At 50.6% G+C, this 13,092-nt stretch overlaps 1 protein-coding gene across 2 annotated transcripts in view; it reads left to right on the forward strand.

Annotated features, from left to right (window-relative positions):
* ARHGEF6 (Rac/Cdc42 guanine nucleotide exchange factor 6) overlaps nt 1-13,092 on the forward strand; it is a 45,535-nt gene that overhangs the window by 25,401 nt on the left and 7,042 nt on the right. For both annotated transcript variants that reach the window (XM_009287563.1, XM_009287561.1), the window contains 9 exons: nt 836-958; nt 2,276-2,414; nt 4,352-4,411; nt 6,564-6,710; nt 7,591-7,677; nt 8,687-8,765; nt 9,550-9,683; nt 9,980-10,105; nt 12,989-13,009. In XM_009287563.1, coding sequence (XP_009285838.1) covers nt 836-958; nt 2,276-2,414; nt 4,352-4,411; nt 6,564-6,710; nt 7,591-7,677; nt 8,687-8,765; nt 9,550-9,683; nt 9,980-10,105; nt 12,989-13,009 — 916 coding nt within the window. The remainder of the gene's footprint in view (nt 1-835; nt 959-2,275; nt 2,415-4,351; nt 4,412-6,563; nt 6,711-7,590; nt 7,678-8,686; nt 8,766-9,549; nt 9,684-9,979; nt 10,106-12,988; nt 13,010-13,092) is intronic.

Here is a 13,092-nt window from a genome sequence, read left to right on the forward strand (position 1 = left end):
CTGCAACTAAAAATAATAGAAAGACACGTTCATTAATGTTCCTCCTGGCTGCTGTCTTAGACTTGTTAAATATAGAAGAAAATAACAGGATTGAAGAAAGGCAGCAGGTAGTGCTTTGGCAGGAGGGAAGGCAGAAGAAACTCTGACATTTCTACTGTTAAGGCATCTGCTGAACGAGAGTGTCACTAGACCTAACGTGAAAGTGTCACTAGACCTAACGTGAAAGTGTCACTAGACCAAAGATGCAGACACATGCAGGGTGGGAGATCTGGCAGGCATGAAGATGGGGATTGCCAGGGAGCAAACAGCAAATTATTAGAGGTAATAATTTCTCGCGGGGAGGCTGGCACACATGTTCAGCCTTAGCCCAGCCTCTCCTTTGGAAGGGCTGAAAAGGGATGGGGAAAAGACTGAATATTGGAAATGTATTCAGGCTGTGGCTTCCCTTTCTCTCTCCATCTCCTCTCTCATATTCATGGGCAGCCCAGACAGTGGGACCACCCCTCCATTGCACCCAGTGCTTTCCAGCACATCCTCATCAGCTGCAGTGGGCTACGGCATCCCAGCTGCAGCTCTGCTGGTGGGACAGGACGGGCTGATAATGGGTTGTTGTACTCGCTGTCTGCACCACAGAAACCCAGTCCCATCTGAGGACCTCCTTCTTCCTCCTTCCCAAGTGGCAGGCGTGGGTATTTTGCTCGGTGCCGCAGTTATGCGGTGACTTGGGAATGTCCCCATGCAGCGGGTGGTTCCTGGGCAGGTACCTGAGAGTGCCGTAGCTGCAGGGTGCAGATCAAGAGGCTTAACGTTGTGGCTGGTGTGTTGGCGTCTGTAGGCTCCCCGAGAACCAGCAGCGCGTGGGAGGCTGTTTCATGAACCTGATGCCCCAGTTCAGGTCCCTGTACCTGACGTACTGTGCTAACCACCCGTCCGCAGTCAACGTCCTCACGCAACACAGGTGAGTGATGGAAGAGGAGATTCAGACTGAAATCCCTCCTTTAAAAAGTTACATTTATTATTAATACTTGGCCTGGCATGGCTTTTGACCTGAATTTTGACAATAGGGCAAGGGGAATAACATGGGATCCTGCTGCTGGGAAAACTGCTGGGGCTTTGGGCTCTTCAGCATAGCCTCTCAGCTCCAGCACGGAGACAAGTCATGCTGCTTGTCTTCAGAGCTGGTCTCACAGGTCCTGTCTGCACATACAGGACTCTTGGGTAAAACAGAGGCAACCTCAGCCCTTGCAGTAGCATCTCCTGTGATTCTTACTTGCTGAAGGACCCAGATGCTGTTTCAGACCCACTGCTGAAGTGCTCACACACCGGCAGATGGGATTGTGTTTCCCTGTGGCACCACGGTGTGGGGCACATCGTTGCAAAAGGAGGGCGGTCATCAAGTCACCCGGAATTACCCAATTTAATGATTGAGCTGCTGTTCAACCAAATGGTCGATTTGCACAGTCATTGGTAGATCGCGGTAATAACATCTTCCTTCAACATGTCCCACTTGAGTAGACACTTGAATCTGTGTGATGTCATGCTAAAGAGAATGCCAAGCCAAAAGACTACAACTGTGTCATCCCTAATGCAGTTTAGTGGTCCTCCCCGCAGTGATGGGAAAGCCAGGACCCCGCCTATACTGTTTAAGTCTTCCCATTCTGTAATGGGAACTCACCATATATTTATTTACCTGCTGAAATCCAGCTTTAATTCAGCCTAACGAAAAGCCTGGCTCCTGTAAATGACTCATTCATGTGGTTCCTCAGTCTGAACCCTTTTCTTCGATCAGTCAAAGAATCAGCTTTGACAAATGTGCTGACATGCACAAGCCATGTTTTCCAGAGCGATGTACGAGCTCACAACAGCAGCACAGCTCCCAGCAGGGTCACGGCACGTTGCTGCGGCATCCTCCAGCACAGCACCAGCCTCTGCAGCCCCCGCTGTCCACCAGACGCCGGGCCCTGTGCCACCTCGCTGTGCCAGGGGACCAGCTGCTGGCACCGATGTACCCCAGAGGCTGTGCACACCAACACCCGCCACCACGCAGCATCCTCCCCTGCGTCCCCGGGGAGCGGGGTCTTGCCTGGCTGGAAGCTCGCAGCTCCCTGCCTGCCCTGCCAGGTTTGCGGCAGGGGATGCTTGGAGGGGAGGCTGGGCTGCCTTTAAAAGGCGCAGCTCGGAGCAGAGCCCCAGCCATCAGGAGAGCGTGGGAGGCAGCAAAACACAGCCTTGAGTGGTGGCGAGCCCTCCTTCTTGTTGTTGTCTCTATTTATAGTGATGAGCTGGAGAAGTTCATGGAGAGCCAGGGTGCGGCCAACCCAGGCATTCTCATCTTAACCACGAGCCTTAGCAAACCCTTCCTGAGGCTGGATAAATATGTGACACTGCTGCAGGAGCTGGAGCGGCACATGGAGGTAGGTGGGATGTGAGACTGCTGGGCAGGCTGTGCCCCTTGATACTGCAAGAGCTGCCCCCCAAGCTGCAAGAGGTACCTCTGCCCGTTGGTATTTGAGCACCACGTTGCTAAAAGTACTTACCACCTATCCAAGGAGGTGTTCCACTTCCGTGGGACGTTATCTACCGTTCAGATTAAAAGTGGGAAAGCGGTGGAGTCTGGGGGATGTTGTGGGAAGGCATTGTCTGCTCTTCGCCCCAGCCCTTCCTCAAAGATGGGCCATTTCCAGCACAAGTAAAAGTAGAGGTCAGGGTCAGGCTACAGCTGGTATTTATTTGGACAGCGGGTAATAAATCAGTGTTTTTATTATCATTTTATGAGATTCCTATCCCCAGCTGCTTGCTCCTGCAGCTCGCAGGCACATCCCCACCCCTCACCCGAGGCTTGTGCTACTGGGTGGAGGCAGAGCCGCACAGGCAGACATTGATCTGGCAGCCGGTGCAGACACGGGGGCGGAGGAGCGAGTGCTGGGGAGCAGGGAGAGCAGTGAGGGGGGACAGAGACTTCCTCGGCAGGTGGCAGATCTGCTTTAGGACATTTCTCCCCCCGGGGACTGTAAAGATCTCTGCTGTTGGAGCTCTGCTTCTTGCCTGCTGGTGCACTCCAGCCACGGGGATGCAAACCTCAGGGGTGGTGCAAGGAGGTGAAGAAAACAGAAGTAACAGTCTATTTTTAACTAGGTTTGCTTTTTCCCTCTTCCAGTATTAATTACCTGTTAATTACTCAGCATGCTTAGCCATGATCATTCAAATCCACATCCCAGCCAGAGGATTAAAACCTCTGTGCTTGAGCCAGGGTTTTTTCTGCATAGGAGGGGCCATAAGAGCCTGCACTGTAGGCACACTACAGACCTGACCTGTCCTGCTCTCACCTGGCTTAGCTGAGCTGCAGGGACTGAGCTGAGCTTGGCTGCAGCCACCATGCCCGTACAGAGACAGCGTGCTCTTTGCAGGATGCTGTATGGGGTCAGCAGTGGATTCGGGGACGCACACATCAGCTATTTCTCTTAGTTTCTAAGCCAAGTGTGGGGGTTTTGTTGCATGAATCAGTAGGGTTGAGGTTTAAGCTGCGATGCCGTGGGAAGAGTATGGATGTATGCAGTATGGATGTATGCAATATAGATGTATGCAGTGTGGATATATGCCATAGCATTCCCTGCACTGCTGTGCAGCTGGAGACAGGGCAGGTATGTTCAGGGCAGCCCTCGTCCCGGATTCAGAGGTGAGCAATCCCAGGCAGCCTCTGACGGCCGCAGGGACAGCTCCATCACAACCTAGAGACCTTAGGATTTGCTTGGCATGAGGTCTGGATGGTGAAGAGCTTATGATGTAGGGCCTTAGATGCCCAGGAGGAGGTGCTGGGAGAGTACCAGAAGGCAGCTGCAGTCAGAGATAAGGGGCAGCATCCCATTTTCCCCTCCCTGGCTCAAGAGCTCTCTGCTCAGACGTGCCCTCCCTTAAACCCAGAGGTGAGGCTCCCATTGATGCTCATGGAAACTGCACCCTTGATGAGGCAATGGCTGGAATACCTTGCATGCCAATGGAAGCTTCCCTCCTGAAGGTGAAACCAGAAATCCACCCTGCACCTCTGCCTGTTTTGATTGATTTTCTTTGCAAGCCGAGTTTGTTCGAAGTAAAATCATACCTGCTCTTGCTCTGGCCACTTTACACTCATTAAATTGGTATGCATGAATTGCATAGCTGCGTGTCACATTGAACAGGGTGGTGAGGAAGATACCTGGGGGATTTTGGCCTGCTCCTGCAGCCCATGCTGCCTGAGCCCCACATCCCCCAGCACCCTGCGAGCTCTGCAGCCCTGGGTGCGCCGGGGCAGTGGGTGCTGCGCAGGGCAGCTGCTGCTGCTGGTGGCTGAGGGATTTTTCTCTCCCTTCGCTAGGAGGCGCATGCAGATCACGAAGAGGTTTTGAAAGCCATCACATCCTTCAAGTCCCTTGTGGTAGGTGGCAATTCTTAAAATAGAACACTCCATTTCAGAGCTGCATTTCACGAAGAGTGAGTCAAGCCTGACATTTGTCTCCTCATTAGAAAAAAAGGTCTTTTGGAATGGAAAAGATGGGTTATAAAGAATCTTAATTTCAAGTTTCAAGCCTAGAGCTGCCCCTCTGGCTGTGTGTTTCAGCAGTTACACGCTGGCTCTGTGGTCCCAGCAGCAGAAACGGAGGATCTCCGACTTTCTCCTCCGCTGCAGAAAGCCACGTGTGGGTAGTGGTGGCGGCGGGGTCCCTTTCATCTCCTTTTGCCTCCATACCCTAATCATTTGCCACCTGAAACTAGACCACCCCTTGCTTGTTCAGATGAGTTGTGAAAGGTTAACACGGCTGTCTGACTCAACCCCTCTGAGCCCGTTGAGCGACTCTTGGTTTTGTTGAGGTTTGCTCTCTGGGCATCAGGAGGCTTTGACCATATTGCAGGTAATGTGTGGCACCGGGTACCGTGGCCATCGGTGGGGAACAGAGCAAGCGGCAGCGAAGGGATGAGTCAGAGATAACAAACCTATTTCTGTGAGCTGTGTTACCTACACCCCTCAAACTCCTACTGCAATGAGATGAAAAAGAGGGGGAAAAGCCATCCACGTGCACAAAGGTTTTACCCGGCAAAGCTTTTTTCGGTTATTAAAAAAGCTATAATCTCTCTCGCTTTGTAGCCACCGAATACCTTTCACTATAACCACTCCAGATGTGGTCCAACTTCCTTCCTTAGCACAGCAGATGCAAGTTTTCGATGCTTAGCAGTGCAGATAAAAGATGGGGAGGAGAAAGTTCATAGAAAACAGGAAAGGGCGATTATGTTACATTTACTTAGAAACTCGGCTCCCTTTCCATTTTTTCTAGTAGATAATAGGGGAATAATTCAGTTCAATTACAAGGTGTCATTAATCTTTAGGAATGCTCGTAAGTCATGGACAGTGTTACTTGAAATGTGTACCTGGGCGCTGAGCAATTTAATGTAATTACATTACGACTACAAAGGTTCGGTGCAGATTTGAGGTTAGATGGGTAGAGATGCCCCTTGCGACAGACACGTGGTCCCGTGGTAGGACCAGGGATGCTCCCAAGCAACGGCAGGGCAGGGACCGTGGAGCCGCATCGCATCTGCACAGACTGTGATGGATTGCTGTGGATTTTATATGGATTTGCATCCTGGGAACACTGGATTTGGACACCCATCAAAGCAGACAACAGTTGTAAAACCAAAGGAAGCCCCCACAGTCTGGTTCAAAATTGTGTGTTTTCAGACTAGACCCAGTGCAGCCTCTCTCTTTGAAGATCTGAATAGTCAAAGAGTTTGTATGAAACTGAGCTGGAAAGGAGGAAAATCTCTGTCAGAAACAGGGGTTTGGAAAAAAAACAAGCAGCTGGTGAAAACTGAGCCTGGGTTTGGCTTTGCAGCAACTTTCCCCATTGGCAGAGGGGTCAGTTAAAGCAAGTTTTGCCTGGATTTGCGGGGCTGTCATTGCTCAGTCAGCGTTGTCCTCTGCTTGCTGAAAGCTGCTGAAGGACTGGGCGCTCCGTGGAGCTCTACCAGTCCCCAGCTGCTGAGCATCAGTGCAATCTTTTCAATTATGGCACCTTCAAAAGCGTCTTTTTGTGCTACTCTACTGCGCCGCTGAAATATTGCACCAAGTCCTGCTTTTGGGTTTGCAAATTTTGGTTAGAAAATATCCACCCATCTGATTCGTGGGGGCTTTGCATTGCTGCAAGTATAACTCTCTGCTGTTTGGGCAAAATGGGCAAAGTCTCCCTAAGCAGCAGCAAAATTAGAGACTTTTAACTCTGTGTCTGTCTTGGTTTGGAAAATGTGACCCTGTACTCTCAGAGGTAGGACTGGTTTGGAAAGAAAAGTTTGCTCAGTGCAGTTCGCAATTTCTTTGACATTTTAACGTATTCATTACTCCATAAATTGCTAGGGTGTGATTTTTTTAACCAACTTTGTGTAATAGAGCCAAAGCATGCTTTCCTGATCCCTTGACGTGACCAGCCCTGAGCCCACGTGGCTGTGGGAGCATTGCTGGTGAAACCATCTTCGTTGGGATGGTTTGGGTTTGCGCCAGCCCTTTGACTAACGAAGCACCCCGCTGTGATTCCCAGTCACAATGCCAAGAGCTGAGGAAGAGGAAACAACTCGAACTGCAGATCCTTTCTGAATCCATCCAGCGCTGGGAAGGAGAGGACATAAAAACGATGGGAAACATCATCTACATGTCCCAGGTTATGGTACAGTGTGGGGGAAGTGAGGTGAGTGCGGTGGTCTTTCTCCTGGCTAAAGACATTGTGTCCAAATACCCCCTTGCTCACGGGTTCAGCGATGCAAGGCGGCAGCTACTCTCACCCCAGGCCAGCAAAGTGCTGACAAATAATGCTGATAAATAATTTCACCTGGACAAGAGCTGCTCAGTGTGCACATCTTTGGAGTCAGGCACTGCATCACACCCCGGGAGCTTAGCTTCAGGCCTTTGGTGACACACTTTTCAAGCAAAAGAAGCCTCTCAGTGTCATATAGCACATTATTTTCCCTCCTTCCCCCCTGTGACTTACTCAGAAATGAGAGTGACTTGAAAGTGTGCATTAGCATAACCATTTTGCCACGTCCTGTGCACAGCGCGGCGGCTGCTGTGACGTCCCCCTCCAGAGCTGACTGCGCTTTGGAAATAACTGGAGGGATTCCTGTGCTACTGGTCCTAAAGCATTGCACCAGTGCTTGCCACAGACCTTCGCCAGTGGTGTTAAAGCCATGCATACTGCATGTTTGGTGTTATCACTGAATTGCTTGCTTGCTGTAGCAACTTTTCCTTGGGAAGGGAAGATCTGTAAAACAAAGCCCTGTAGAGTCTAGTCCCAGAGTCTTGTTTGGGATGTGAGATGCTGGGAGACATAAAGTCTTGGTCTTCTGAGGCACTCTGAAATGATTGGAAGAGAATTAGCAGGATGCAGACAAAAATGTACGCAGGAAAAACTAGTACAGGAATGAGATGCTGTGAAGAAAAAAAGCCAAAATAATTGGTTTGGGGGTGATCTCTCGCAGGCTGTGATTCCAGCTGCAACAGGTTCAGTTTGCTGGAGGAAAGTGCTTGTGATGCATTGCAGACTGGACTAACCTAAATTCTTATCCCCGCAGGAGAAAGAAGAGCGATATTTCTTGTTGTTTTCAAACGTTTTGCTGATGCTGTCTGCAAGCCCACGGATGAGTGGGTTCATCTATCAGGTAGACATGCTTAATTTGAAGTCGCAAGCCGTTAGGTGTGAAAAAGGAAATCAGATAGCTCTTATCAAATTCAAATCCTCAGTTTCCTTAAACCTCTCTGTTGTGATGCAAATGCCCCAGGCTGGGAACCAGGGCTTGGTTTTACCATGCCTGCCAGGACTCTTAGTGCCTTTGTCCTGCCAACTGGTTAAACACCATTTGGTAAGTGTGAATGCTGTGAAATTAGGAAAAAAAAACCCCAAACCTCGCAGCATGTTGTCCTACATGCTGTTCTCAAGAATTGTGTGTGTGTGTAAGGTGTCCTGACCCAGCTGTAGGGTTTTGCCCCACATGAGCAGCCAGCTGGCTCTCAGGGTTGGGCCATCTCTGGAAAACGCTTCACTACTATAAAGCCCGCTGTAAAAAGCCCAAAATTTCCACTCCATGAGGCACCCCAAAACACTGCATTTCTTGTGTTTTACCATTTGAATGGCTGCAATCAGGCTGTTGGGAGCTTGGCTTTTCTCCAGTTGCCTGAAACCATCAGTACCCTCCAGGAAAAGGATGCTGTCCTGTTGATGTGTTGTTTGTCTTATGCAAGGGTGATGAGGGGGACGGGAAAGATTTGGGAAGGATTTGGCTGGGTTTTTCGTTTTTACCCACCAGCAGGAGTAGGGTGAGCAGGCAGTTCAGCATGCCAAACAGAGGGACAGGGAAGGCTTTCAGAAAAACCGGGGGAAGTTCATCCTCCTGACTTGGTTGTAAAAAGGGTTTGCACCTAGTGAAGGAAAAGGACGGCAGATGAGCCGGAGGTGACTCAGCTCTCATGGGAGCCTCTTCTCAGGGGTTCGACCTAGTTGTGCAGGGAAATCTGGATCCATACATTAGAGGAGACTCTTCCTGCAGTCTGAAGCCTTCACAGATTAGTTTTTAATGGCATTTCCCAAAGAGAAAGGAATCAGCAGAAACCAGCAGAACAGCGCCTGCTGGGAAGCAGATGCAGACATTGACTCCTCCTCAATTCTCCTAGGGAAAGCTGCCTTTGACGGGAATGACGCTGACAAAGCTGGAAGATGCTGAAGGGAATGAGCACATGTTTGAAATCGCAGGTCAGTGTGGCCCCTGCCTGGGGACATCCTCCCAGTCCAAACAGCAGCTGCCACTAGAGGTACTGGTCCTCCTCCTCCCCCCACCCACTGTGCCACGCTCTTCTTTTTGCTCTTTTACTATGTGTTAGAAGTCTCAGTTCCTGAGCATCTCCCTCCTGGTTGAGGCAACCTCCTCCCAGGGCCCTTGAGCTCTGTCTCTGGGCTGCTTTCGGAGACCATAGTGTTTCGTATGGGACAAACCTCCTGCTAGGGCTGGTTGTGGCCCCCGTGGCATTGCTCTGTGCCGTGCGTGCCCTGTCTGCGTCCAGGGTCCATCCCGTGCAGCTGTGAGTGCCTCGTTTATTGACAGATTAACGTCTCTGGTCGTCAGGTAGCTTTCCTAATGTTCCTCCCAATTTTCCCCTTCAGTTTATCTCATTACTTGCAGCTATACATGGTTGTCATGCTCAGTGACTTGGCTGCAGTGCAGCTATTTGTGCTGGTGGTATTTGGCGTCAGGGTCCTATTAATCATGGAAATGTTGCATTTGCTTGCTTTTAACTTTAAATAATTCCTCACACATTCATCTTGCCAGTTCCCTTAGCTTTTCTGTGCTGCTCCCACTCTGGTTGGCACTGGGTGCCCGGAGCACGACGGGCAGTCGCATCTTTGCACTGGCCTTTTGTAGTCACTGGACTTTGTCAGCCGAGGAGCCATTTGCTGCTGTGCTGAGTTGAGCTCACCCTGTGTTTCCTCCTGGGTCTCTACCACATGCTAAAGATGGTTATTTAACGCTCTGCCGCAGGGAACATGATGGAGCGGATCACTGTGTCCTGCAGCACCAGCCAGGACTTGCACGAATGGCTTGACCACTTGCAAAGGCTGACCAAAGGGACATGCAACACCGTATCCAAAACGCAGTCCTGGAGCGCTCATTCGGTAAGCGTCTCACCTCCCCAGCCTCTCTGCTGCCCAGGGTTCCTCAGCGCTGCCTGATCTCTCTGTTTCAGCAACGCACCTTGATACTGAGGTAATGTGTACAGCTGTAAGACACAGCCTGCAGTTTTGCTTGTAACCATGTCGTGCTTGTACCATTTTACATGTATCCTGCCCTATTTTTGTTGCAACCTAGATGTCCCAAAGGAGTTTACAGTGAACTCTTGTCCACCCCCCTCTGCTTCTCTACGTTGTTTGGTGGCTAACAGTCTTCATTTGCTTCTCATCTATTTTCTCAGACATTTAGTTCAGCCGGACAGATCCGTGGGCCTCTGGAACCCCCCAAAATCCTCAAGCCCTGGAGCTTGAGCTGCCTCCGTCCTGCTCCTCCACTCAGACCATCGGCAGCACTGAGTTACAAAGAGGTAATCATCCCGTGTGCCTGCAGAGGACCGTGGTTTCATGGCAATCCCTGGTGCTTGTGTCCGGGGTTCTTATCCCATAGCGAGGGCACAGAAGCTTAGGTTAGTGGGGATGTTGAGAGACATGACTCTGCCCCAGTCCTGCGATGGATGCTTGTCGCTGCGGCTGGCTTTGTGCTACAAGTGAAGCACGAGCACATGTGTTTGCAGGCTCAGCCCCATTCCCGATGTTTGCTGTCGGCTGCTGTAGCCAGTGCCCTCAGCTGCTGGATGTCACCGGTCCTGCGGTGGGGTGTCCCACAGCCTTGTGTGTCCCATTGGTGTTGTGGTGGAGCTGCCTCCCCTCCTCCTCCTCCTCCTGCCTTGGTCTGAGCCGTGGGTGGGAGCTGGGCTCCCTGCCGGGACATACTGTGTCAAGAGGAGCCGTAGCAGTGGCTCAGCGTTGCCCTGACCGGCGCTGCAGGATCGAGCAGCAATACTGCACCAAGAGGAAGAGGAAAAAGGCCTGCTGATATTTCTCGTGTCTTCCACCCTGTGTTTTGGTGGCTGGAGCAGGGCTCCCTGCAGCAGCTGTGGGGCTCAACCCTCCTTCGCCGCCCACCCGAGTGTTTTACACATCCGTAGCCTGCTGGGAGGCAGCAGCCCGAGGGATCGCTTCCCCCACAGAAACCCCAAGCCTGGGAGGTAGGAGGCGGCGTGGGGAAACCCAAAATACAACCCAGCTCTGATTCTCACCCCCTGCTGTAACTGCAGTGCTCTCCTTCCCTACCTCACATTAAACTTTTGGGATTACTCACCAGTAACTTGGGTAACGTTCCTCTTACTGAATGAGCACTCCGGTTCTGAGTCAGCCACCCTTCTTGGTACAGCAGCCCTGGGAGCGTCACTGCCCGGGCTCCCAGTGCGGACAGGGACGAGGAGGGGGCTGGCACCCCCCCCAGCTCCCCAGCACTCAGGGATGAAGAGCCCAGCAGCCGGGGGGGCTGTGGGTCTGCTATTCCAGGTAGAGATTTTAGGTAGCCTCATGGCATTTTGTTACATTTATTTCTTAAAATTTGTAAAACAACGCATTTCAGTTTGGGAATTAAATTGTTCAAAAACCAACCAAGCAGACTGGAAACGACCCTTAATCTTTGCATGGTCCAAATCCCTAATGTAGGTTAAACCATTTCTTGCTTGTGTGGTGAATTAAAATATAGGAAGAGGCTTGAATTATAGGAGAAATTTTTCTGCGTTGAAGTGCAAGGCTGATATTTGTTTATAAGGTAGGCCAAAACCACAGATTGAGTGATATCATTAATACCACAGTCCTTTGCAGTTTCTCAGTTGTCCTCTGCTGCACACAGCAGGAGTTAAACTCTCTGCATCGAAACCAGGCCAGAGGCTTTTGCCACAGCAGCCGAGCGGGCGGGGAGCCCCAAGGGGTGGGATGCTGCTGCAGGTGGGATGGTAGCGTGCAAGGTGTCAAAGGACCAAAAATGTGGTTTGCATGGGAACGGGCTGTGCTGGCCACGCTGATGGAAACCCAAAAGCCAACGGGTCTACCAGAGCTGGAGCGGAGCTGGGCAGGCACAGTCTGGTACCCAGTCAGTCAGCCTGAGCCTGGGGGGCAGCTCCCCTCCCAGGGGAGGGACTCGTGGACATGAGCCTGTGATGACAAATGTGAAATAAGTTCAGTTGTTGGCCCAAGCAGGTCTGCATCTGCCTCGTCCCTCTGTCTGGGGTGCTCAATCACTAAGCAGAAGTCCTATTTCACTGTATTCTTATTTTTATTTTTTAATTTAAAGTAGGGCACAAAATAAACTATGCTAACAGCTCGGTGCAAGTCACCTTCCTATAATGAAGATATAATGAAGGAATACAAATTTCAAAGGTTATTTGCAGGGAAGGGAGTGGGGGAGTTTGATTAAAAGATTAGAGATTTTCAGACATCCATTGTGCATTTCCTTGTACCTAGCTGTGCTCAGGAAACCCCAGAACCTGCTTGCGTACTGCACAGCACCCTTGTTTTTTCCATTGAAATTGGGTCATTTTTCCTGTTCTGTTGCCAGTAATCATTTGAAATGACAGAGCAGGTGCTGTGGGTAAAGCGGTGTGTCCGGATTCAGGTTAGCAAAGTGAAAAAGATTTACAGATTATGTCTTCTTTTTTTTTTTTTTAAGCGGCCTGCTTTGCATTAGGTGAAAGGTTTATAATGTTGGGATTCAGGACTTTGATGGCCAGACCTGCAGGAGAGCCGCGTGGCTCCCTGTGCCGAGCATCCCAGGGATGGGACCCTCCACGGGGTGTGCAGGGAGCTCCCTGTCCTGCCAGCAGAGCTGGCATCAGCTGCGCTGATGCCTGACGCTGTCAGGTCTCCAGTGAGGATGGCAGGTCCCCTTTGAGAAGATGCAGTTCTGGGAGATTGTCACCAGGGTGGGCAGAGCATCCCATCATCCTGGCAGGGTTGGGTTGAAGACCGCAGGACTAGTGTTGAGCATGGGGCCAGACCCCAAGCTGCTCCCCGGGGCTCGGATGGAGCCGGGTGCCTGGGGTGGCTGCAGCACTGGCTAGCGTCAATGGGTCCTGCCTTTTTAAGCACCGTTTTAGACAGCCAACATCTGCAGAAACCTACTACTAACCGAGGAAGCATGTTCTCTATTTTGATGTGTTTAGAGTGTATTAATGCCCACTTACCATGCGTTTCACATGTAATTTTTTCAGTTTTGCATGACACCGTGCTCCTTTGCATGTTGATAGTGCTCTAAAACCAGTACGGAGGGTGTGCCACATTAATCACAAGACTAACATTTAAATGTGTTTTAGAATTGTGGATTTAATGGACTTGGTCAATACAATCATCAATCTCTCACACTCATCTTCTCTTTCTTTGCATATTCATTGTAGAGGATGTCTTATATCTTAAAGGTAAGGGTAGATACATCTCTTTGGCTTATCGTGGCAAAGAATGCTTGTTCCTGTTCACCCTTCTTGTGCTTGCATGACCCTAA

This window comes from Aptenodytes forsteri, unplaced genomic scaffold (assembly GCF_000699145.1).
Source record: "Aptenodytes forsteri isolate BGI_AS27 unplaced genomic scaffold, ASM69914v1 Scaffold265, whole genome shotgun sequence".
Classification (NCBI taxonomy): Eukaryota; Metazoa; Chordata; class Aves; order Sphenisciformes; family Spheniscidae; genus Aptenodytes; species Aptenodytes forsteri.